The following is a 26592-nucleotide window of genomic DNA, read 5'->3' on the forward strand; positions in this document are numbered from 1 at the left end:
CCAGCAGTACATTCTCTGTGTTGTCCACCTGACTGACCTCATTACCAGCAGTACATTCTCTGTGTTGTCCATCTGACTGACCTTGGTACCAGCAATACATTCTCTGTGTTGTCCACCTGACTGACCTCATTACCAGCAGTACATTCTCTGTGTTGTCCACCTAACTGACCTCATTACCAGCAGTAAATTCTCTGTGTTGTCCATCTGACTGACCTCATTACCAGCAGTACATTCTCTGTGTTGTCCACCTGACTGACCTCGGTACCAGCCATGCATTCTCTGTGTTGTCCACCTGACTGACCTCGGGAACAACAGTGCATTCTCTGTGTTGTCCACCTGACTGACCTCGGTACCAGTAGTACATTCTCTGTGTTGTCCCCCTGACTGGCCTCATTACCAGCAGTACATTCTCTGTGTTGTTCATCTGACTGACCTCGGTACCAGCAGTACATTCTCTGTGTTGTCCACCTGACTGACCTCGGTACCAGCAGTACATTCTCTGTGTTGTTCATCTGGTTGACCTAGGTACCAGCAGAGCATTTTCTGTGTTGTTCACCTGGCTGACCTCAGTACCAGCAGTACATTCTCTGTGTTGTCCATCTGACTGACCTCATTACCAGCAGTGCATTCTCTGTGTCGTCCACCAGGCTGACCTCGGTACCAGCAGTACATTCTCTGTGTTGTCCACCTGACTGACTCGGTACCAACAGTACATTCTCTGTGTTGTCCACCTGACTGGCTTCATTACCAGCAGTACATTCTCTGTGTTGTCCACCTGACTGGCCTCATTACCAGCAGTACATTCTCTGTGTTGTTTATCTGGCTGAACTCGGTACCAGCAGAGCATTTTCAGTGTTGTTCACCTGACTGACCTCAGTACCAGCAGTACATTCTCTGTGTTGTCCATCTGACTGACCTCATTACCCGCAGTGCATTCTCTGTGTTGTCCACCTGACTGACCTCGGTACCAGCTGTACATTCTCTGTATTGTCCACCTGGCTGACCTCGGTACCAGCAGTACATTCTCTGTGTTGTCCACCTGACTGAACTTGATACCAACAGTACATTCTCTGTGTTGTCCACCTGACTGGCCTCATTACCAGCAGTACATTCTCTGTGTTATCCATCTGACTGACCTCATTACCAGCAGTACATTCTCTGTGTCGTCCACCAGGCTGACCTCGGTACCAGCAGTACATTCTCTGTGTTGTCCACCTGACTGACTCGGTACCAACAGTACATTCTCTGTGTTGTCCACCTGACTGGCTTCATTACCAGCAGTACATTCTCTGTGTTGTCCACCTGACTGGCCTCATTACCAGCAGTACATTCTCTGTGTTGTTTATCTGGCTGAACTCGGTACCAGCAGAGCATTTTCAGTGTTGTTCACCTGACTGACCTCAGTACCAGCAGTACATTCTCTGTGTTGTCCATCTGACTGACCTCATTACCAGCAGTACATTCTCTGTGTTGTCCACCTGGCTGACCTCAGTACCAGCAGTACATTCTCTGTGTTGTCCACCTGGCTGACCTCAGTACCAGCAGTACATTCTCTGTGTTGTTCACCTAGCCTACCTCGGTACCCGCAGTGCATTCTCTGTGTTGTCCACCTGACTGACCTCGGTACCAGCTGTACATTCTCTGTATTGTCCACCTGGCTGACCTCGGTACCAGCAGTACATTCTCTGTGTTGTCCACCTGACTGAACTTGATACCAACAGTACATTCTCTGTGTTGTCCACCTGACTGGCCTCATTACCAGCAGTACATTCTCTGTGTTGTCCACCTGGCTGACCTCATTACCAGCAGTACATTCTCTGTGTTGTTCCCCTAGCTGACCTCGGTACCAGCAGTACATTCTCTGTGTTGTCCACCTGACTGGCCTCATTACCAGCAGTACATTCTCTGTGTTGTCCACCTGGCTGACCTCTTTACCAGCAGTACATTCTCTGTGTTGTTCGCCTAGCTGACCTCGGTACCAGCAGTACATTCTCTGTGTTGTCCACCTGACTGAAGTTGATACCAACAGTACATTCTCTGTGTTGTCCACCTGACTGGCCTCATTACCAGCAGTACATTCTCTGTGTTGTCCACCTGGCTGACCTCATTATCAGCAGTACATTCTCTGTGTTGTCCACCTGACTGACCTCGGTACGAGCAGTACATTCTCTGTGTTGTCCACCTGACTTAACTTGTTACCAACAATACATTCTCTGTGTTGTCCACCTGGCTGACCTAGGTACCAGCAGTACATTCTCTGTGTTGTCCACCTGACTGACCTTGGTACCAGCAGTACATTCTCTGTGATGTCCTCCTGGCTGATCTCAGTACCAGCAGTACATTCTCTGTGTTGTCCACCTGACTGACCTCAGTACCAGCAGTACATTCTCTGTGTTGTCCACCTGACTGACCTCGGTACCAGCAGTACATTCTATGTGTTGTCCACCTGACTGAACTTGATACCAACAGTACATTCTCTGTGTTGTCCACCTGACTGGCCTCATTACCAGCAGTACATTCTCTGTGTTGTCCACCTGGCTGACCTCATTACCAGCAGTACATTCTCTGTGTTGTTCACCTAGCTGACCTCGGTACCAGCAGTACATTCTCTGTGTTGTCCTCCTGGCTGACCTCAATACCAGCAGTACATTCTCTTTTTTTTTACTTTAACCCCCACACTACCACCTAAGTGCAGTAGTGCTTATTTTATCCCGAGCACCCATGGTGTGTGTGTGCAGGTGTGAGACACAGTGAAAGACACAAAGTGCACGAATCTTTATTCAAATTCCACCACCAGGAAGATAGGAAAACACCCGGGTGGCCAGTGACAAACACTGCCCTTCACATCAAAGGACAGTGCTGTGTGATCAAAAACAGTGAGGGGGAGGGTAGGGACTAAATCAAAATAGAGTTGGAGGAAGAAATGATGCACTCCACTCCCTGCGGCACCCACCTCTCCCTGAACAACTCCAGGGTGTTGGTCGACACCGCGTGCTCCTTCTCCAAGGACACCCGGGCTCTAACGTAACCGCGGAAGAGGGGCAGGCAGTCGGCCCTAACGACCCCGTCCACGGCCCGCTGCCTGGACCTGTTGATGGCCAGTTTGGCCAGGCCCAGGAGCAGACCCACGAGGAGGTCTTCAGACCTGCCTTCCTTCCTCCGTACCGGGTGCCCAAAGATCAGGAGCGTGGGACTGAAGTGCAGCCAAAAACAAAGGAGAAGGTTTTTAAGGAAACCAAAAAGGGAGTGCAAACGCCCACACCCCATATATACGTGGTCCACGGACTCCACAGGCAGTACATTCTCTGTGTTGTCCACCTGACTGGCCTCATTACCAGCAGTACATTCTCTGTGTTGTTCACCTAGCTGACCTCGGTACCAGCAGTACATTCTCTGTGTTGTCCACCTGGCTGACCTCAATGCCAGCAGTACATTCTCTGTGTTGTTCATTTGACTGACCTCAGTACCAGCAGTACATTTTCTGTGATGTCCACCTGACTGACCTCAGTACGAGCAGTCCATTCTCTGTGTTGTTCATCTGGCTGACCTCAGTATCAGCAATACATTCTCTGTGATGTCCACCTGACTGACCTCGGTACCAGCAGTACATTCTCTGTGGTGTTCATCTGGCTGACCTCGGTACCAGCAGTACATTCTCTGTGTTGTTCACCTGGCTGACCTCAGTATCAGCAGTACATTCTCTGTGATGTCCACCTGACTGACCTCGGTACCAGCAGTACATTCTCTGTGGTGTTCATCTGGCTGACCTCGGTTCCAGCAGTACATTCTCTGTGTTTTTCACCTGGCTGACCTCATTACCAGCAGTACATTCTCTGTGTTGTCCACCTGGCTGACCTCATTATCAGCAGTACATTCTCTGTGTTGTCCACCTGGCTGACCTCATTATCAGCAGTACATTCTCTGTGTTGTCCACCTGACTGACCTCATTACCAGCAGTACATTCTCTGTGTTGTCCATCTGACTGACCTCATTACCAGCAGTACATTCTCTGTGTTGTCCATCTGACTGACCTCATTACCAGCAGTACATTCTCTGTGTTGTCCATCTGACTGACCTCAGTACCAGCAGTACATTCTCTGTGTTGTCCATCCGACTGACCTCATTACCAGCAGTATATTCTCTGTGTTGTCCACCTGACTGGCCTCATTACCAGCGGTACATTCTCTGTGAGGTTCACTTAGCTGACCTCGATACCAACAGTACATTCTCTATGTTGTCCACCTGACTGACCTCGGTACCAGCAGTACATTCTCTGTGTTGTCCACCTGACTGAACTTGATACCAGCAGTACATTCTCTGTGTTGTCCACCTGACTGGCCTCATTACCAGCAGTACATTCTCTGTGTTGTTCACGTGACTGACCTCATTACGAGCAGTACATTCTCTGTGTTGTCCACCTGACTGACCTCGGTACCAGCCATGCATTCTCTGTGTTGTCCACCTGACTGACCTCGGGAACAACAGTGCATTCTCTGTGTTGTCCACCTGACTGACCTCGGTACCAGTAGTACATTCTCTGTGTTGTCCCCCTGACTGGCCTCATTACCAGCAGTACATTCTCTGTGTTGTTCATCTGACTGACCTCGGTACCAGCAGTACATTCTCTGTGTTGTCCACCTGACTGACCTCGGTACCAGCAGTACATTCTCTGTGTTGTTCATCTGGTTGACCTCGGTACCAGCAGAGCATTTTCTGTGTTGTTCACCTGGCTGACCTCAGTACCAGCAGTACATTCTCTGTGTTGTCCATCTGACTGACCTCATTACCAGCAGTACATTCTCTGTGTCGTCCACCAGGCTGACCTCGGTACCAGCAGTACATTCTCTGTGTTGTCCACCTGACTGACTCGGTACCAACAGTACATTCTCTGTGTTGTCCACCTGACTGGCTTCATTACCAGCAGTACATTCTCTGTGTTGTCCACCTGACTGGCCTCATTACCAGCAGTACATTCTCTGTGTTGTTTATCTGGCTGAACTCGGTACCAGCAGAGCATTTTCAGTGTTGTTCACCTGGCTGACCTCAGTACCAGCAGTACATTCTCTGTGTTGTCCATCTGACTGACCTCATTACCAGCAGTCCATTCTCTGTGTTGTCCACCTGGCTGACCTCATTACCAGCAGTCCATTCTCTGTGTTGTCCACCTGGCTGACCTCAGTACCAGCAGTACATTCTCTGTGTTGTTCACCTAGCCTACCTCGGTACCCGCAGTGCATTCTCTGTGTTGTCCACCTGACTGACCTCGGTACCAGCTGTACATTCTCTGTATTGTCCACCTGGCTGACCTCGGTACCAGCAGTACATTCTCTGTGTTGTCCACCTGACTGAACTTGATACCAACAGTACATTCTCTGTGTTGTCCACCTGACTGGCCTCATTACCAGCAGTACATTCTCTGTGTTGTCCACCTGGCTGACCTCATTACCAGCAGTACATTCTCTGTGTTGTTCCCCTAGCTGACCTCGGTACCAGCAGTACATTCTCTGTGTTGTCCACCTGACTGGCCTCATTACCAGCAGTACATTCTCTGTGTTGTCCACCTGGCTGACCTCTTTACCAGCAGTACATTCTCTGTGTTGTTCGCCTAGCTGACCTCGGTACCAGCAGTACATTCTCTGTGTTGTCCACCTGACTGAAGTTGATACCAACAGTACATTCTCTGTGTTGTCCACCTGACTGGCCTCATTACCAGCAGTACATTCTCTGTGTTGTTTATCTGGCTGAACTCGGTACCAGCAGAGCATTTTCAGTGTTGTTCACCTGGCTGACCTCAGTACCAGCAGTACATTCTCTGTGTTGTCCACCTGACTGACCTCGGTACGAGCAGTACATTCTCTGTGTTGTCCACCTGACTTAACTTGTTACCAACAGTACATTCTCTGTGTTGTCCACCTGGCTGACCTCAGTACCAGCAGTACATTCTCTGTGTTGTTCACCTAGCCTACCTCGGTACCCGCAGTGCATTCTCTGTGTTGTCCACCTGACTGACCTCGGTACCAGCTGTACATTCTCTGTATTGTCCACCTGGCTGACCTCGGTACCAGCAGTACATTCTCTGTGTTGTCCACCTGACTGAACTTGATACCAACAGTACATTCTCTGTGTTGTCCACCTGACTGGCCTCATTACCAGCAGTACATTCTCTGTGTTGTCCACCTGGCTGACCTCATTACCAGCAGTACATTCTCTGTGTTGTTCCCCTAGCTGACCTCGGTACCAGCAGTACATTCTCTGTGTTGTCCACCTGACTGGCCTCATTACCAGCAGTACATTCTCTGTGTTGTCCACCTGGCTGACCTCTTTACCAGCAGTACATTCTCTGTGTTGTTCGCCTGGCTGACCTCGGTACCAGCAGTACATTCTCTGTGTTGTCCACCTGACTGAAGTTGATACCAACAGTACATTCTCTGTGTTGTCCACCTGACTGGCCTCATTACCAGCAGTACATTCTCTGTGTTGTCCACCTGGCTGACCTCATTATCAGCAGTACATTCTCTGTGTTGTCCACCTGACTGACCTCGGTACGAGCAGTACATTCTCTGTGTTGTCCACCTGACTTAACTTGTTACCAACAGTACATTCTCTGTGTTGTCCACCTGACTGGCCTCATTACCAGCAGTACATTCTCTGTGTTGTCCACCTGGCTGACCACATTACCAGCAGTACATTCTCTGTGTTGTTCACCTAGCTGACCTCGGTACCAGCAGTACATTCTATGTGTTGTCCACCTGACTGAACTTGATACCAACAGTACATTCTCTGTGTTGTCCACCTGACTGGCCTCATTACCAGCAGTACATTCTCTGTGTTGTCCACCTGGCTGACCTCATTACCAGCAGTACATTCTCTGTGTTGTTCACCTAGCTGACCTCGGTACCAGCAGTACATTCTCTGTGTTGTCCTCCTGGCTGACCTCAATACCAGCAGTACATTCTCTTTTTTTTTACTTTAACCCCCACACTACCACCTAATTGCAGTAGTGCTTATTTTATCCCGAGCACCCATGGTGTGTGTGTGCAGGTGTGAGACACAGTGAAAGACACAAAGTGCACGAATCTTTATTCAAATTCCACCACCAGGAAGATAGGAAAACACCCGGGTGGCCAGTGACAAACACTGCCCTTCACATCAAAGGACAGTGCTGTGTGATCAAAAACAGTGAGGGGGAGGGTAGGGACTAAATCAAAATAGAGTTGGAGGAAGAAATGATGCACTCCACTCCCTGCGGCACCCACCTCTCCCTGAACAACTCCAGGGTGTTGGTCGACACCGCGTGCTCCTTCTCCAAGGACACCCGGGCTCTAACGTAACCGCGGAAGAGGGGCAGGCAGTCGGCCCTAACGACCCCGTCCACGGCCCGCTGCCTGGACCTGTTGATGGCCAGTTTGGCCAGGCCCAGGAGCAGACCCACGAGGAGGTCTTCAGACCTGCCTTCCTTCCTCCGTACCGGGTGCCCAAAGATCAGGAGCGTGGGACTGAAGTGCAGCCAAAAACAAAGGAGAAGGTTTTTAAGGAAACCAAAAAGGGAGTGCAAACGCCCACACCCCATATATACGTGGTCCACGGACTCCACAGGCAGTACATTCTCTGTGTTGTCCACCTGACTGGCCTCATTACCAGCAGTACATTCTCTGTGTTGTTCACCTAGCTGACCTCGGTACCAGCAGTGCATTGTCTGTGTTGTCCACCTCACTGACCTCGGTTCCAGCAGTACATTCTCTGTGTTGTCCACCTGGCTGACCTCAATGCCAGCAGTACATTCTCTGTGTTGTTCATTTGACTGACCTCAGTACCAGCAGTACATTTTCTGTGATGTCCACCTGACTGACCTCAGTACGAGCAGTCCATTCTCTGTGTTGTTCATCTGGCTGACCTCAGTATCAGCAGTACATTCTCTGTGATGTCCACCTGACTGACCTCGGTACCAGCAGTACATTCTCTGTGGTGTTCATCTGGCTGACCTCGGTACCAGCAGTACATTCTCTGTGTTGTTCACCTGGCTGACCTCAGTATCAGCAGTACATTCTCTGTGATGTCCACCTGACTGACCTCGGTACCAGCAGTACATTCTCTGTGGTGTTCATCTGGCTGACCTCGGTTCCAGCAGTACATTCTCTGTGTTTTTCACCTGGCTGACCTCAGTATCAGCAGTACATTCTCTGTGATGTCCACCTGACTGACCTCGGTACCAGCAGTACATTCTCTGTGGTGTTCATCTGGCTGACCTCGGTACCAGCAGAGCATTTTCTGTGTTGTTCACCTGGCTGACCTCATTACCAGCAGTACATTCTCTGTGTTGTCTACCTGACTGACCTCGGTACCAGCAGTACATTCTCTGTGTTGTTCACCTGGCTGACCTCAGTATCAGCAGTACATTCTCTGTGTTGTTCATCTGACTGACCTCAATACCAGCAGTACATTCTCTGTGTTGTCCACCTGACTGACCTCGGTACCAGCAGTACTTTCTCTGTGTTGTTCACCTGACTGACCTCGGTACCAGCAGAGCATTTTCTGTGTTGTTCACCTGACTGACCTCGGTACCAGCAGTACATTCTCTGTGTTGTTCACCTAGCTGACCTCGGTACCAGCAGAGCATTTTCTGTGTTGTTCACCTGGCTGACCTCAGTACCAGCAATACATTCTCCGTGTTGTCCATCTGACTGACCTCATTACCAGCAGTTCATTCTCTGTGTCGTCCACCAGGCTGACCTCGGTACCAGCAGTACATTCTCTGTGTTGTCCACCTGACTGGCCTCATTACCAGCAGTACATTCTCTGTGTTGTCCACCTGACTGACCTCGGTACCAGCAGTACATTCTCTGTGTTGTTCACCTAGCTGACCTCGGTACCAGCAGAGCATTTTCTGTGTTGTTCACCTGGCTGACCTCAGTACCAGCAATACATTCTCCGTGTTGTCCATCTGACTGACCTCATTACCAGCAGTTCATTCTCTGTGTCGTCCACCAGGCTGACCTCGGTACCAGCAGTACATTCTCTGTGTTGTCCACCTGACTGACCTCGGTACCAGCAATACATTCTCTGTGATGTCCACCTGACTGACCTCGGTACCAGCAGTCCATTCTCTGTGTTGTTCATCTGGCTGTCCTCGGTCCCAGCAGAGCATTTTCTGTGTTGTTCACCTGACTGACTTCATTACCAGCAGTACATTCTCTGTGTTGTCCACCTGACTGACCTCATTACCAGCAGTACATTCTCTGTGTTGTCCCTCTGACTGACCTCATTACCAGCAGTACATTCTCTGTGTTGTTCACCTCGCTGACCTCGGTACCAGCAGTGCATTGTCTGTGTTGTCCACCTCACTGACCTCGGTACCAGCAGTACATTCTCTGTGTTGTCCACCTGGCTGACCTCAATACCTGACTGAACATGATGCCAACAGTACATTCTCTGTGTTGTCCACCTGACTGGCCTCATTACCAGCAGTACATTCTCTGTGTTGTTCACATAGCTGACCTCGGTACCAGCAGTACATTCTCTGTGTTGTTCACTTAGCTGACCTCGGTACCAGCAGTACATTCTCTGTGTTGTCCATCTGACTGACCTCATTACCGGCAGTACATTCTCTGTGTTGTTCACCTAGCTGACCTCATTACCAGCAGTTCATTCTCTGTGTCGTCCACCAGGCTGACCTCGGTACCAGCAGTACATTCTCTGTGATGTCCACCTGACTGACCTCGGTACCAGCAGTCCATTCTCTGTGTTGTTCATCTGGCTGTCCTCGGTCCCAGCAGAGCATTTTCTGTGTTGTTCACCTAGCTGACCTCATTACCAGCAGTACATTCTCTGTGTTGTCCACCTGACTGACCTCAGTACCAGCAGTACTTTCTCTGTGTTGTCCACCTGACTGAACTTGATACCAACAGTACATTCTCTGTGTTGTCCACCTGACTGGCCTCATTACCAGCAGTACATTCTCCGTGTTGTTCACTTAGCTGACCTTGGTACCAGCAGTGCATTGTCTGTGTTGTCCACCTGACTGACCTCGGTACCAGCAGTACATTCTCTGGTGTAATTAACAGCTGACCTGGCCAGCAATGCCACCTCCCATGAATAAATAAGACAATGCCCAAAGACGGTCTTCCTAAGAGTTCAATGCAGCCATATCCACACAAAGAGCTAAATGTTATCAACAACTTCCCAAAATTTATTATTAGTGTCCTTGAACAGAATGAAGGAGGTGGTGATTTAATCTTACCTCTATCAAACTTGCCGTTTTTCATTGTTCATATTGCAACAAGTCAAATATTTGACACATGTGCCAATATTGATTCAGTCAGGAAATGTAAATATCTGATCCCTTCCCCGCCAAACAGGAAACAAATTACTTAAACAATATATTAGTAAATCAATTGAATTTAAATAACAAAATCATATTTTTATTGACCACTTTCTGATGCTAGACTGCTCTCTAACTGATTTATTAAATTAGATTTTAGAATCCTATTTACCTGTTATGAAGATGTGTCATAGACTACGTCAAAACAAGCTGGCTATTGTGTTTAAAGTAATCCGGACAGCAGGACATAAATATAAAATTAAATGTTAAGAGATTTCTTCAAAACGTGAGGTCACAGGGCATTGGTGTTTATTATCATTATTAGTAATTAGCCTCAGTGATTTCAAAATAAGATGGTTTGTTGTCACTCACTGTCACAGCATAAATCTGGAGAATAAGTCATGTGATGAGGGGCAATAATCATGTCTCAGCATCTTTGAGAGTGAAGTAATGAAGTAATGCAGGGAAAAGCATGAATCTGCTGGAATTTATTTATTTATTCTGTTTTTCTGTTTACAGATGATTGACCTTGGCTTGGTCCTGCATCAAGGAGCATATTTCAGGGACCTATGGAATATTCTGGATTTCATCGTAGTCAGTGGTGCACTAGTGGCATTTGCCTTCACGTAAGTTTCTTCCTGATCTCATGTATCTGCATGGAAGGTCCTGCTGCCTAGGGTCTTTGTATGCAGCCTGTTCATTCTTTTCTCAGTTTTTCAATGAGAGACATGGTACGTACACTCTGCTCGTATCTCTATGCTTGCAGAGAGAGGATGTGGAATGCATGTTGTCTCTACTTAGCAAGTGTTCTCAAATTTTAAGTTTTCATAAGTGTTCAGAATCATTGGGGTGCGGTTTTGGAACAGGTGTGAGGGACAGTGTAGCTCTGGCTATAGCTAAGAAAATTAGCACAACGCAAACAAATACTGTTAAACACATTAATGGATAAGATTAGATTAGATTAGATTAGATTAGATTACAGTGTGGAAACAGGGCCTTCGGCCCAACAAGTCCACACCGACCCGCTGAAGTGTAACCCACCCATATCCCTACATTTCCCCTTACCTAACACTACGGGCAATTTAGCATGGCCAATTCATCTAACCTGCACATTTTTGGACTGTGTGAGGAAACCCGAGCACCCGGAGGAAACCCACGCAGACACGGGGAGAATGTGCAAACTCCACACAGTCAGTCGCCTGAGGCGGGAATTGAACCCGGGTCTCTGGCGCTGTGAGACAGCAGTGCTAACCACTGTGCCACCGTGCTGCCCACTGCCACCGTGCCGCCCACTTCCACCGTGCCGCCCACGAGTGTGTCAAATTCCCTTAATTTGGCAGGAGTGTTAACTCATTAACAGAAAGATTAATACTTTCATTAAAGTATTAAGCAGAAGATTGTTGCAGAAATACGCTGAACTTTCTTTTGTCAAAGTAATTTCTGTTCTAAACCTGATATCTCAGTCTGCAGGTGCACTGATCTATTCAGACCAGGAAAGTCCCTCACTTCTAACACCAATCCATGTTAAATTGATTGAACTTGTTAAAGGTGGTGGTACAGATACTATTGTTTACTTTAACATTTCTTGGTTAGGAAGGGCTGTGTCTCAGTTCATAATGATTGTTCAAGTAACCTATGGTGGAAGTATGTGTTTGGCTGCTAGGCTCAGCTGTTTTGACCAGTTGCAGCTATCCTGCTGTCAGTCACTGTCCAGGCTAAGGAGGAAAACTAAGCACTTGTGAGAGATATCAAAAGCTATCTATTGCCCACAAACTATAACCCACTCCGTGACAGTACCTTGGGTGGGGGTCATATAAAATTGAAAGGGAAACAAAACACAACAGTGAATAATTGAATCAAACATGTTTAGGGATGGAGTAGGAGTATCAAAAGGTTCATTTAAGTCTTGAGACAAGAAGTTAAACCATTCTCTTCTTATCTTGACTTGAACAATACATATGGCTTAGTGTATTTAATGTTCTGGATACCCCTTCTCTTGTTTTCTTCTTATTCCCAATGTGCATGTTGAAGAGGCAGATTGCAAAAAGTACATACACTTGTGAAAACATTGAAAATTGTGAAAATCGCTAAGTAGTGAATACAGTTTAAAAGTTGTTTCTGAAATATTTTCTGAGAAGATCAACTGCAACAAGTATTTCAATATTGTTTGGAGCTATATGGGATCTGTCCATTTGAACCAAAGAAGAAGCATCCTTTCAAAATATATGTTTCAAATTTCTCTAAATATCCCCTTTGGTGCAGTCAGCTTTTCCATCACCCTTTGTTAATTCCATGCTCAATTTTCCAATTTTTGAATAATTTAACACTCTTTCCATACTTTTTGTTCCAATCATTCCCTACCTATCACAGCTATTAACCATTTCTCACCTCGAGCAACAGAAACAAATACTCAAGCATATCGTTCTGTGATGCTCCCGTTCTGACTGATTATGGATACAAGGAATTTGGCAAACATATGAGTTGTATGCACGACTGGCTGTCTATAACTCAATACCTATGTTATACTGGTACCTTCACTTAGTTTTTGACTACATTAGTTAAAGGAATTAGAGAACATAGATTGTTGGGAAATGTAGTCTTGCTGTAATGGCACAACGAATATAATGTGAGAAATGTGAGATTATGCACTTTGTCAGGAAGAATAGAAGAGCTGAATATTGCTTAAATAAAAAGTTTGCAGAAAACTTCAGAACACAGGGATTTGGAGTCCTAATTCATGCATCACAAAAAGCTAGCATTCAAGTTCATTGGGTAATAAGTGGAATGTTGGCCTTTATTTCAAAGGGAATGCAGTAAAGAGGCTTTGCTAAAACTATGCAAGACACAAGTCAGACCACAGCTGGAATATGTGAACATTTTTAGCGCACTTACCTAGAGAGAGATATAGTGTCCAGTCCAGATTAAGTTCCCTAGGCAGATACTAGGTATTGCGGGATTGTCTTATGAAGAGACATTGAGAAGCATTGTACTCATTGGAATTTAGAAGAGTAAAAAGTGATTTCATTGAACCACACAAGATTCTTAGGAGACTTCATAAGGTAGATATGGAGAGGTTGTTTCCAATTGTGGGAGAATCTAAGGCCAAAGGGCATCGTCTTAGAATAAGAGGTCACATTTTTAAGACAGAGATGAGAGGAAATCTCTTCTATCAGAGGGTAGTGAATCCCTGTCAAGGCTGGGTCATTAAATGTTCTCAGGACTGCCATAGAGACAGGAAAGTGGAGTTAAGGATTATCAGATCAATCATGATCTTGTTGAATAGCAGAGCAGCGTCGATGGGCTGATTGGCCTACTTTTGCTGCTACGTCTTATTGTGGTTAAGTCTGTGGAAAACAAATCTATGATGGTACTGTGAAGCTTATTATTGTGCTAGTCAAAGCTTGTGGAGTGCTGTATGTATCTCCTGTTATTATACTTCAAAAGGAATGTGCAGACATGGGAGGAAATAAGAAGTAAAGGAGTTATTTTCATTATATAGAGGATGAAGTTTGAGGAAAATCTAGAACAATTTTGCTCTATAATTCAGAGAAAATATAGATTAAAGGCATTCCCTCTCTCTGTGTGTATGAAATATTAAGTTATGTAGGTGAGATGAACACTGATTATGTTAAGCCAATATTTAAAGGATAAATATTCAAGTTAGTGAAAATAAATTTATAACCATTCTTTGAAAATATATCTTTAGTGAAGGGTAATGAATATTTGAAATAATCTGAGTGAGAAGGCAGTAGTATCAGAGGCATTGGGGACATTCTAGTTACAGTTAAATATGAGACTGGGTGAATTAGATTGTATACTCTTTTGACTGAATGTCCTTTTCACATCATGAATCTTATACTGTAATGAGCTTATTTTTGCTGGCATAATAAATGTGTATTTCATCATAATCGAGTAGAGTGCAACTGCTGAAGGAGGAATCAAAGGATTCCTAATAAATGCATGTCTTTTTTGACACCTTAAGCGTAAGTGAAATGATATGGTTTCAGATTCAGAATTTCAAATCAGGTAATTATTTCTTTATAGTTTTCTTTCCCTCTCATAAATGATCCAGATTGAACCAGTTGGATGTCTGAGTAACACTTGGCATTTGTATTATTAGTGGAAGAGAACAATGATATTGCATTGCACAGAAGGTGGGTGAGATTATCTCACTAGCATTAGCATCCAAAGGAAGTCCAAGAAAGCAAAAACATGGTACAGCCTGTTTTCCTAAAATTGTACATCTGAATCTGTTGGACAGAAGTTGCAGTCAGTGATGGATTGCTTACTAATGAGGTCATCATCTTTTTTTTGTCAATGCATTCTCCCTCATTAATGTCTAATGTGAGTGATGTCTGAGACCTATTCCTGTGCCAATGCATGTTCTGTCATATACATGCTTCATGGAAGTTGTACCATTTTGCATTATGTTACCTGTCTGTAATGCTGCACATTATAATGTATAACTGGATGATTATACTGAACCATCAAAGCAATTTCAAAATTGTCTTCTGCACTAATGTTTCAAAGAGGAAAATAAATTTTGACTCCTGCCTTTTATAAATGTAATACAATCAGCACGTGAGAAACAAAAGATAATTTATTTGGATTAATCATCTGATCTGGCAAAATCAGAAACTCTTTTAACAGATTAACAAAGATGTAGTACCTCTGAAAAAGGGAAAACAAAAAACTTTTGGGGTTGGTGGAAAATAGGATTCTCCAGCTGGAATATGCCACTTCTAATCTAGAGGTCAATCTGAAGTATTAATTGGCTTGTGTTCTTTCCTCAGTGTACTTCTAATGTTGTGGTTCTGTTCGCCGAGCTGGGAATTTGTGTTGCAGGCGTTTCGTCCCCTGTCTAGGTGACATCCTCAGTGCTTGGGAGCCTCCTGTGAAGCACTTCTGTGATGTTTCCTCCGGCATTTATAGTGATTTGTATCTGCTGCTTCCGGTTGTCAGTTCCAGCTGTCCGCTGCAGTGGCTGGTATATTGGGTCCAGATCAATGTGCTTATTGATTGAATCTGTGGATGAGTGCCATGCCTCTAGGAATTCCCTGGCTAGTCTCTGTTTGGCTTGTCCTATGATAGTGGTGTTGTCCAAAATGACCAAACTAACACACAACAGAGAGGACATCACAACACACTCCTGGGTTAGAAACCTCTCCCACAGACAGCTCACAGACACGGAAAGAGCAATACTGGCCAGGGGACTCAACGACAATCACAGGGACGCCAAGACAACAGACTTCCTGGCAGCACTAGAATGCACACTCAAAAACAATGGACTGACAAAAGAGACACAACAAACAGTGAGACAAAGTATCGTACCCCTGATAACAAGGAAAAGACAAACACATAACCTCAACACCAAGGAGAGGGAAGCACTAAAAGAAACAATAAGAACATAATCATACTACCAGCAGACAAAGGCAGAATGACGGTCATCCTGGACAAAGCAGAGTACATCCAAAAAGCGCACCAACTACTTGCAGATACCAATACCTACCAAAAGAGAGAGTTTGACCCCACCCCACAGCTCACCAATAGGATAAACAACACACTGAGGAACCTACAAAAAAACGGACAGATAACCAGGTCGGACCTACAAAGAATGAAACCTGTGAAAGCAACAACACCCCCAGATTCTATGGACTACCCAATGTGCACAAACCAGACATCCCACTCAGACCCATAGTGTCACTACCAGGGACACCATCACACAAACTGGCTAAAGAACTGGCTAAAGAAACTGAAACACCTGATCAGCGGATCCAGACACTCTATACAGTCAACACAGGAATTCTTGGACATCATCAGAAATATACACATAGACAAGGAAGAAACCATGGTCTCATTCAATGTAACGGCACTGTTCACCTCTATCGACAAAACCCTAGCCAGAGAAACAATAGCCAACCTGCTGGACATACAAAACAGACAACAAGACGGGGAACCTATTAACAAAGACTGCATACTCAAACTACTGGACCTGTGCCTCACAACACACTTCACATTCAACAACCAAATATATGAACAAATCAACGGCACACCCATGGGCTCACCCATCTCTGGACTCATAGCAGAAGCGGTAATGCAAAGGTTAGAACAAACAGTCTTACCGCAAATTTAACCCAAACTCTGGGTCAGATATGTGGATGACACCTTTGTAATCATTAAAAACACAGAAATAGAGAACACACACTGGATCATCAATGCCACACTCACAGGAATCCGATTCACTAGAGAGGAAGAAAAGGACAATCAACACCCATTCCTAGATGTTGTGGTACAGAGAACACCGAACGGAGAATTCACCACAAAGGTATACAGGAAAGCCACACACACAGACCAAGTCCTAAACTATGAAAGCAACCATCCCAACACACACAAAAGAGGTTGCACAAGACACTGTTCAACACTGCAGTACATCAGAACTGCAAAAAGAGGAAAAAGAACACCTATACAATGTATTCGCCAAAAACAGATATCCCCGCAATTTCATCAACAGATGCCTAAGGGAAAGACAACAGAATGAGGACATGCCACAACCCAAAGGACTAGCCTCACTACCATACATCAAAAACATTTCTGAACTGACAGCCAGACTATTGCGACCAGTAGGACTCTTAACAACACACAAACCAACAGCGACTCTCAGACAACAACTCACCAGGACGAAGGACCTGATACCCAGCATGAGCAAAACCAATGTAGTGTACAAAATCCCATGCAAGGACTGCACAAAGCACTACATAGTACAAACAGGAAGACAGCTAACGATCCGCATCCAACTAGCCACGAAACGACATGACCAGCTATCCTTAGTAGCCACACACTCAAATGACAAGCAACATGAGTTCGACTGGGACAACACCACTATCATAGGACAAGCCAAACAGAGAACAACCAGGGAATTCCTAGAGGCATGGCACTCATCCACAGATTCAATCAATAAGCACATCGACCTGGACCCAATATACCGGCCACTGCAGCGGACAGCTGGAACTGACAACCGGAAGTGGCAGATACAAATCACTATAAATGCCAGAGGAAACATCACAGAAGCACTTCACAGGAGGCTCCCAAGCACTGAGGATGTCACCTAGACAGGGGACGAAACGTCTGCAACACAAATTCCCAACTCGGCGAACAGAACCACAATAACGAGCACCCGAGCTACAAACCGTCTCTCAAACTTTGAACTTCTAGTGTTTGTACTTTTATTTCCTATTTTCAAAGTTTGTGATTCCATATTACTTCACTTTCCTTTGTTTTTACTTGGGCTGGATGACTGAGAATTTAAAACCTGGTTTTGAAGTCTCGTGGTTGTCCTGATCTAACTGCTGTGAATAGTATTGTTCCTCCACAGTTTTGGTCTCAAGACTTTGTTCACAAGTCTTTGCATGAAATGTTTAGAATAATCAGCATTTTGACATGGGCAGAAGTACTTTATGTGAATTCGTCATAAGTTCATCTGCAAAATAGGAGGTCTTTATGAATATCTAACTGGAAATGACTTGGTAACTCTTCATGAATCAATTTACAATGATTGAGTAATTCTGACCCCGTAATCTGTTGGGTATATGCTAAGGGATGTAAGATTGTAAAAATAAAGTATCAGAAAGTGATTGAGAGTTTTCATTTATACAAGTGACAGCCTGTGATTTTCCCTCCATTAAATAGATTGCAAAATCAGTGACTGTCATGCAGAGAAACAGACATTCCTGACTAAAATTGCTTATTAGATTTGTGATGATATCACAGTCTTTGATTCCTCAGTGTGAAAGGTATAACCTCCCAGTGGAAAGTGACCCTTTATCAGTTATTCATTGACCATTGAAAAATTGAGTAAAATAAATGATGAGCCTATAATATAGTAATGTCAAGTCAATAGTCTACAATTTGAGGTTTATACAAAATGAGATAGTATAAAAAGAGCCCATTCAATCCATAAATTCTGTGCCAGTTCTTTGAAATACTGTCTAATTTATTCCATTGCCCATTGTTTCTCCATTGCAAATTTCTCCTATTCAAGTGCAGTTTGCCTTTGAAAGTTTCTACTGATTTTTGCACATTATAAATGTTTGCGTAAGATCCAAACTCTGTAATTTGGTTTGACTGCAACTCATTGCCAGATATCCCTAATCGTATAAAAACTATCTGAACCTCTCAATTAGTTTTAGTCTATAGTGTGCCGTGTAAGTAAATCATCCAAACCCTTAATTAGATTCTTGACTGTTTTTCATTTCGATATTTGTACGTATCTGAATTCTTGATTAGATTTGAGACTATTAGCTAACCTGGAATATTTGTTAGATAGCTAGCATTTCAATCAGACCTTAGTGCAGAGTGGTGAAACTGGAATTTAGCTTCCAAATGTTAGAAATCCCTTAAAGGGGAGATCAAGTGTAGATCCTCTTGTTTCAACACCTCAATTTTTTTTTGCCGAACCCAGAAGAAAGATCAAGGCCCACTGTGCAGGACATCACCAAATTGAAGAGGATAAGATATAGGCAAGCTTAATCAAAGAATTATGTGGCATCAAGTTTGCATTTTAATAACATATTAATTGTATTTTCTGTTCAAACATGACAGCTGAGTGGGACAGAAAATCATCAGCCCCATGGTAAATTTTGAGATCTCAGTTGATCTATTGAAATGGTCCAGAGCATAAGCCATTCAATTGTAATGGTTCTTTTGCTTGAGGGAAAGCAAGTCAGCATCAGACAATCCACCTGTAAGTTGGAGAAGAACAGAACTAGGATTCTGAGAATGTGTTAAAACGTCGATTTCGAAGCTCCTTGGATGCTGCCTGAACTGCTTTGCTCTTCCAGCACCACTAATCCAGAATCTGAGAATGTGTTGTCTAGCCATTCTCTCATTTATGAATAATTTAGGCTGTGGTCAGATTAGGTAAAGAAAACTGAAGAACTAAGATAAAAATGGGAAAGTATTAACTAATGAAATGGTGTACATGAATGTAAATGTTCATTCCAAGTAATGGTTATTCAGACAAATTTAAACTAGAAATATGAATGTTTTAAACTTTTTTGGACAATTAGAACTTAAGAAAATTACAAACCTTATGAATTTTATGGTCCCTGTTACTTTACATCAGAGGTGACTTGTTGCACGCTGATATAGTAGGATTTCTATACCTAAGTTCCTGTCTGGGACAAGTTATTTGCTGTTGCTGAAATACACATGGGAAATCCACTCTCACTGTTGTTGAGACTTTTTGATGCACAATGACAGCTCTTGTACAACAAAAACAGTAAGTAGGTAGAATCCATGTGATTCATTGGCACATACCAAATCACTTGTCCTGATCATGTTCAAAAACTAGAGTGGAATCACCTTCCCTCCCTGTTGCTATGGAAGAAGGCGATCCCATGATGCACGTTCATTGGATAATTGAGATAGATCCCTTTTGAATATTTTGTCAATCAATGGCTGAGAAAATAGCACATAAGGTCTGCCTGTCAAAGGATATAATTGCATGTTGCATGTTGATGCACGTCACATTGGGTTTCGCTGCTTGAAGCTATTTTGGTGAGATTTCAAAACAGTGTCACCAAAATGTGACGTTTTTGTCTTATGTTACATCCATGACAAAAGATCCAAAAATATATTAAATTGCCACTAAACGTGTCTACGGTTTATTTGAGGTCATTAAATGATGAAATGGAGATACCAAAAATAGTAATATATCAATTCTTAAAAATAGTAATATATCAATTCTGTGGACAAGCATGCAGAGTGGAACATTTGGACTCATCCAGTGTTCAAACCTTCATTACTGAAATGTTTTAATTGTCATTTCTTGTCTTTTTTTTTCAAATTTTCTCCCCTTCTCACCTGAAGCTGCTGACTGTTGCTTGGGTATCTCACCCAAATCACTGGTCTTCATTTGTGAACTTGGACTGTGGGTGTCAGCACGGTCACAGAGTGACTAGAAACACGAATCCAACTTCTTATTTTTCTTTGTTTTCACTATCTTAAGGATACTAAGTACACTTATTGGCAGCGTAGCTGAGTTCAGTTACCTCAGCACAGAGCAATAATATCTTCTTGTTCTGTGACACTCCATATCGAAAATGTGGTGCATCTAACAGTGGAACCATTGGAGGGCCTTTCTCTTGGTTTTTTTTTGCATTTCTCCTCCCTTGTCTGCCTTCTATATCCTCAAGGCAGTGAGGATCACCAGTGATCAAGGCCTGTGTTGGGCAAAGAAGCGTCTTTTAAAAGGGGGGGTTCTTTAATACTCAGATAACTGAGAAGCTAACAATATCAATTAGAGATCCGTGTGAATCTCCCCAGCATCTCATCTGAATGACAATGTAAGGACTTCTTACATCCAGGTAAGAATAACAGTTTACACGCAGCAATTGAGATCGACCTCAAATGGAACACAAATTCAAGTGGAACTTGGAATGTGCTATAAAGTTTCAATTCTGAATGAAAATTTATTCAGGTTTATTTTCTATCTGTAAAATTCTCTAAGTGATGATTATTTTGAGCTTCAGATGTCAGCTTTATGTGAATTCAGCTACACATTGCCTAAAACTGTGCAGAGAAAACCCAAAACATTTCTGAATTTCCATATCATTCTCAAGCCTAAGGAAAGGAAAACAGATGAGAACTGCAAGCACCTTAACTTTACACTGAATTCAGTTAAATCTTAATTAATACAAATTCATAATGCACAATCCACGAGTTGTGGATTTGTACTAATTAAGATTTAAATTCACAATTACACTACCTGTAATTAAGTACTAACTGGGTATTCTTACTTAGACATATGCTGATAATGATTGTGAAAAATATCAGATTGTGCCTCGGAATAACATTTTCCCAAATTTCCCCTCAAGCTTTAGGTGGCAACTTCAGAATTTCAGTCATTGTGTGGTAACGACCTTATTTTCATATTTGTATCTTGTTAAAACCCAAGATTCACACATTGTATGTCAGTTCTGATTCTCCTCACTTCTTCCAAGAAACTAGACACGCAAATTCCTGACAAGTAAATCAGAGGAGGTCCCTGGCAGCTGCAACTCGATTAATGCTTGCTACCTCAGATGACCTTCATGGTCTATGGACCATGATTGTTCAACCACACAAGTTGGCATCAGCCAATCACTAGCATCACAACAACATCATGGTTTTTCTCAACAAACTTAAACATGATATCGGCCCTTCAATGCTTTTCTTGGAGCTCAGGGGCAATTGTGACATTCATGCTTCTGCTTCATTGCTTTACATGCAAACAAAGATATCCATCACATAAACCTACACAATCATACTTTTGTGCTGAGGAACTTGACCCATCACCAATGGATAGACCTCTCGCTGTTCACCATGTGAGATTCTTGTCGCGTTATTCAAAACACGAATGCAGAATCAGTTTTCTCAATATCAAGAGCTCTAATACCTTCTGATATTGCCATATTTTCCCAACTGACTCACCATTGCCCACACGATCAAGGGACTAGGACATTTCTGCCCACAAGTTTAGAAAAAATTGGTAACTCTATAGCATCCCAAAAGTAATGTTAGGGTGCAATGATTGTGGGGATCCTTGCTAAAATTGAATTGGAAGTTATCACAAAGAGGCAAGTATTCCTTAACTAGACAGGCAGGAGGCTGGAAGAACTCAGCAAGCCAGGCAGCATCAGGAGGTGGAGAAGTCGACCTTTCGGGTATAACCCTTCTTCAGGACTGGAGGTGAGCGTAGGGGAAGCTGCAGATAAAGGGGTATTGGGGGCAGGGTGGTGAAGTGGGGATAGGTGAAGAGTATGACCTGGCTGGTCAATGGGAGGAATGAATCCGGTTGGTGACAGGGAGCAGTGGAAGGGAGGAGGAGAGGCTGGGAAGGGAGTCGGGTAATGGGGAGGGAGATTATTTGAAATTGAAGAACTCAGTGTTGAGTCCTCCGGGCTGTAGGGTGCCCAGGTAGAAGATAAGGTGTTGTTCCTCCAATAGGAGCTGTGGTTTGTTATGATAATGGAGGAGGCCAAGGACGTCATGTCAGAAAGGGAGTGGGAAGGGCAAATGAAATGGGTGGTGACTGGGAGGTCCAGTCAGCCCCTGCAGGCCCAGCTGTAATGCTCAGTGAACCATTCCTTAAATTTACATTCAGTCTCCTGATGTAGAGAAGACCACATCGAGAGCACCTGATGCAGTAAACCAGGTTGAAAGTGAGGCAGGTGAACCTCTGTCTCACCTGGAAGGACTGTTTGGGGCCCTGGATGGAGGTTACGGGGGTGATGTACCTTTTCTGGTTGCGGGAATGTACCTGGGGGTTCGGTGGTGGGGGTAGCGTAAACCAAGGACTTTCAGAAAGTCGGCTTCTCCACCTCCTGATGCTGCCTGGCTTGCTGTGTTCTTCCTTGTGGAAGGCAGAGAGGGGTGGGAGGTGAAGATGATCTTGGTGGTAGGGTCCATTTGAAGTTGGCAGAAGTGTTTGACGGTGATGCATTAGCTGCAGAGACTGGTGGGGTGATAGGTGAGGACAAGGGGGACTTTGTCTTTATTGCATTGGGAGGGAGGGAGATTTAGAGCGGTGGAATGGGGAATGTAGGTGGTGTGGCAGAGGCCTGTCTGGATGAGGGAAGGAGGAAAAGCACATTGTTCAAAATAGGTGGACATCTGGGATGCTTGCAAGTGGAATGTCTCCTCATCCGAGTAGATGTGGCAGAGGCGGAGGAGTTGGGAGAATGGGATGGAGTTCTTACAGGATACTGGGTGGGAGGAGGTGTAGTCCAGATAGTTATAGGAGTCTGGAGGTTTGAGGTAGACATGACCATCCTTGACCCCCTCCATTGCCATAACAAACCACAGCACCTATTAGAGGATCAACTCCTTATCTTTTGCCTGGACACCCTACAGCTCGGTAGACTTAACATTGAGTTCTTCAATTTCAAATAACCTCCCACCCCAACCCTCGACTCCCTTCCCAGCCCTTCCCCCTCTCTTCCATTGCTCCCTGCCACCAACCGGATTAATTCTTCCCCTTGACCAACAGGTCGTACCCTCTACCTGTCTTCACCTATCCCCACTTCACACTCTGCCCTCTCCTTCCCTTTTTCTGCAGCTCCCCCCACACCCACCCCTAGTCTTGAAGAAGGGTTACACCCGAAATGTCGACTTCTCCACCTCCTGATGCTGCTTGGCTTGTTGTGTTCTTCCAGCCTCCTGCTGGTCTACTTTGGATTCCAGCATTAGCAGTTTTTTGGTCTCTCACCAAGCATTCCTTAACTGTCGGCCTTTATCTTGATGAACCTCACATTTATTCTCTCCTTAATAAAATCGTGACTTCTATAATTCTGGAAAAATATTGTATTTTTTTTTCAATATTGAATTGTTTGTCTTCAAGGAATGGAGGATACAAAAGCTTGGAACGGTTTTAATACAATTGCTTAAAATCTGCAATCTACAAACAGATCATTCGGCCCAATGTTGAGCATTTATGCTCCTCACAATCCTCTTCCACTTATTTTCATTTCATATTCAGCCTCATGACTTATATAATTTCCCCTTAAATGTTGTTTTTCTCAACCACTGTAGTAGCAAGTTTAATATTATCCCACTCTCTGGATCAACAAGTTTCTTCCAAATTCTCAATTGGATTTATTGGTGACGACTTATGGCTTCTAGTTGCAAACTCCTCTATTAAGTAGAAACATTTTCTACATTTGGTCTATCAAGCCCTGTCATATTTTTAACAACGTCTGTAAAAGAGGCTCAGTCTATCTATTATTTCCTTATTACTATATTGTCCCAGTTTTGCTATCATCCTTGTGTATTTTTATTTGAATAGTATTTACTTTATGTGATGTTCAGTGATTAAGCCCATTCCTCAATAAATAGTTAATCATTTGTGAACTTCCCTTAGTCTACTGAATGCACTGCATTAAGAATTAACCTACTTATTTTTCTTAATTAACATAAGATTCTTACTTTATTTGTACTTCTACACCATTGTAGATTTTCTGCTTGTAGGTGGCTGCCTGACAACATATAAAATGCTCACAACTGGCTCTCTGCATGCCACTGAATGTGAAGCTTGGTAAAACATAAATATTTAGAACAATCAGATTTTTGTCTTGCTGGCAGAATGTTTCCCTCACTGTCTGAAATGTAACTAGCTGAATTTCTCTACCTGGTAGAAATTGTACACTAAGGATTTGTGAAATAGCTAGCGCCCAAATTGGGATTCCTTTTGATTGGCAGATAGTGGGGTCGTCCCATTATAAAATTTATGTAAAAATCAAATATAGGTTGAAGTGTGCATTTCCATTTAAACTATTCACGTATCATTCTAAGACCCAATGGGTAAAAGCGCTATGTTAGTATAGACTAAATGCACCAGGACATGGCATATTCACCACCAAGGTTCATGCACAAATTGAGCAAGGAGAAGAAGGTATCCGAGTGCCTCTGAGTTTTTCATGCAATGAGAGTTGAACCTTGTCATAATTATTTAAACTTCTATTAATTTTAACATTTGTAAAATCATTTGGATTAATACACAGTTGAATTTTAATATTATTCATTTCATAGGAATTGATCATCTTCGTTTGTTTTTGATACTAATTTAAAAGCCCTGTACGTGGAGGTAATACCAAAGCTTTGTGGGCCCATATCATCTCTTTATTATTTTCACCTGTGAGTCGTGAAATAAACAATATACCAGTCACATGTGGTACAAAATCCCACTTTTGTTATTTTGACAGTGTGTCATCATTGTATTGCCACCACCATATGATTCCTGAATATAAATTAATAGAGGATTAGTGAAAGAGAATATTCTAACATTGCCTTAGAGCTTGCTGATGGCTATGCTGATATAACTAAACTGGGCGCCCCGAGATAGAAAAATCAGCCAGATTTTTTTTTAATCAATATCTATTAAAAGTAGAGTTGGCATTAGGTTTTGACAGAATCTTGCTCAAGGCTACCCTCTCCTCCTATGAATTGTCCACTCCCACACATGATCACTCAAGGAAAATGGTGGTGAAATGGCACCAGTCATAAAATTATGCTCAAGCATGAGTCAACATCATCAGGAGAAGTGCAGGGGAGAACAAAAATAATAACAAACGACAAAGCTAAATAAGTGAATGCCAGTAGAGAAATAGCCAACGTTGTCTGTTTGCGGTTCTTGCCAGCTCTCACCAGCTTGTGTTGCCTAGCATCAATAGGCAGTGCATGTTAGAAGACGTAGATCAATGACACACGGTTACTATTATGCACTGAATCTGGGCACCATTGATAGCTCAATGAAGTTTTTAAATCATTGGCTACCAATTGTGTTTAGTTGTGGCATTGTTTTAGCACAGCAATTTATTTCTAGTATGCATAATGTGGATCCTATGATGTAGATGCTCCCTAAGGTAGTGCTGTCATTGGAGCTGTGACTGGCTTTGACCCCCAACTCACAGAAGACATTGTGTGCATTAATTTTCCTACGCAGACTTTTGAAAAAATGTTTTTTGAGGGGGTCAGCCCAGTCAGAGCAAGGAGTGTAGCTACTCTGCATTTGTGAGCATGGCGGTAGCATTATGTAGCTTATGTTTTTTTTCTTTAAATCCCTTTTACCTTTCTCAACAGGAAGCCACCATCGCCGGAGTTGGGGTCAGATCAGGAGTCCTCTGAAATGTAAATCACCCAACGCAGCTGGCGCTGGGATTTATTAAAGATATTTATTGTGAGCCGGATTGTTCATTAGTATTTAAGTGATATTCAGAGGACATTAAGTATTTTAATTTTACAATTTCCCCCTCCATATTTATATCTTTCATATACTCCCTATTCTGTATGTCTTCATATCCCATTATTCCTGCTGACGAGTAGCAGAAATGGATTGAGGTCTTGGCCCTGATCCAAAGGTTTCATTGTGCAAGTATATAACCAACTGCTGGAACCATCACAAAGCATGGCAAAATGCTGTTCTCCCTGGGGTTGAAGGTGGGGAAGAACCCAGTCATCCTAACTCAATGCAGAAACTCAATAGGAAGGTGAAAAGTCTGCATCTTAATCTGCGTGCATTTGCTATGTTTCTTAATAATTGGTGATCTGGAACCTTCCTTAGCCTGAGGGGATTTTACTGAACAAACCAGCAAAGTTCATTGCCACATTTATGAGTTAGCTTTTCACCAAGGCAGAGTCAGAATTAAGCTTTCTTTGATTGTTATTCAGTAGTCCCTTTTGGAAAGTCCGTGGCTTGGGATACGCTACAAGGATTGATTCAGTTGAAATGTTGTTCCGTG

General features: G+C 43.6%; 1 protein-coding gene across 15 annotated transcripts in view; it reads left to right on the top strand.

Annotated features, from left to right (window-relative positions):
- The window catches only part of LOC122552384 (voltage-dependent P/Q-type calcium channel subunit alpha-1A-like), a 662051-nt gene that overhangs the window by 482051 nt on the left and 153408 nt on the right, over nucleotides 1-26592 (top strand). For all 15 annotated transcript variants that reach the window (XM_087983287.1, XM_087983286.1, XM_087983285.1 and 12 more), the window contains one exon: nucleotides 10838-10944. In XM_087983287.1, the coding sequence (XP_087839413.1) occupies nucleotides 10838-10944 (107 nt within the window). The remainder of the gene's footprint in view (nucleotides 1-10837; nucleotides 10945-26592) is intronic.

Source organism: Chiloscyllium plagiosum, unplaced genomic scaffold (assembly GCF_037043375.1).
Source record: "Chiloscyllium plagiosum isolate Xiang-an unplaced genomic scaffold, Cpla_swu_hap1 HiC_scaffold_45, whole genome shotgun sequence".
NCBI classification, from domain to species: Eukaryota; Metazoa; Chordata; class Chondrichthyes; order Orectolobiformes; family Hemiscylliidae; genus Chiloscyllium; species Chiloscyllium plagiosum.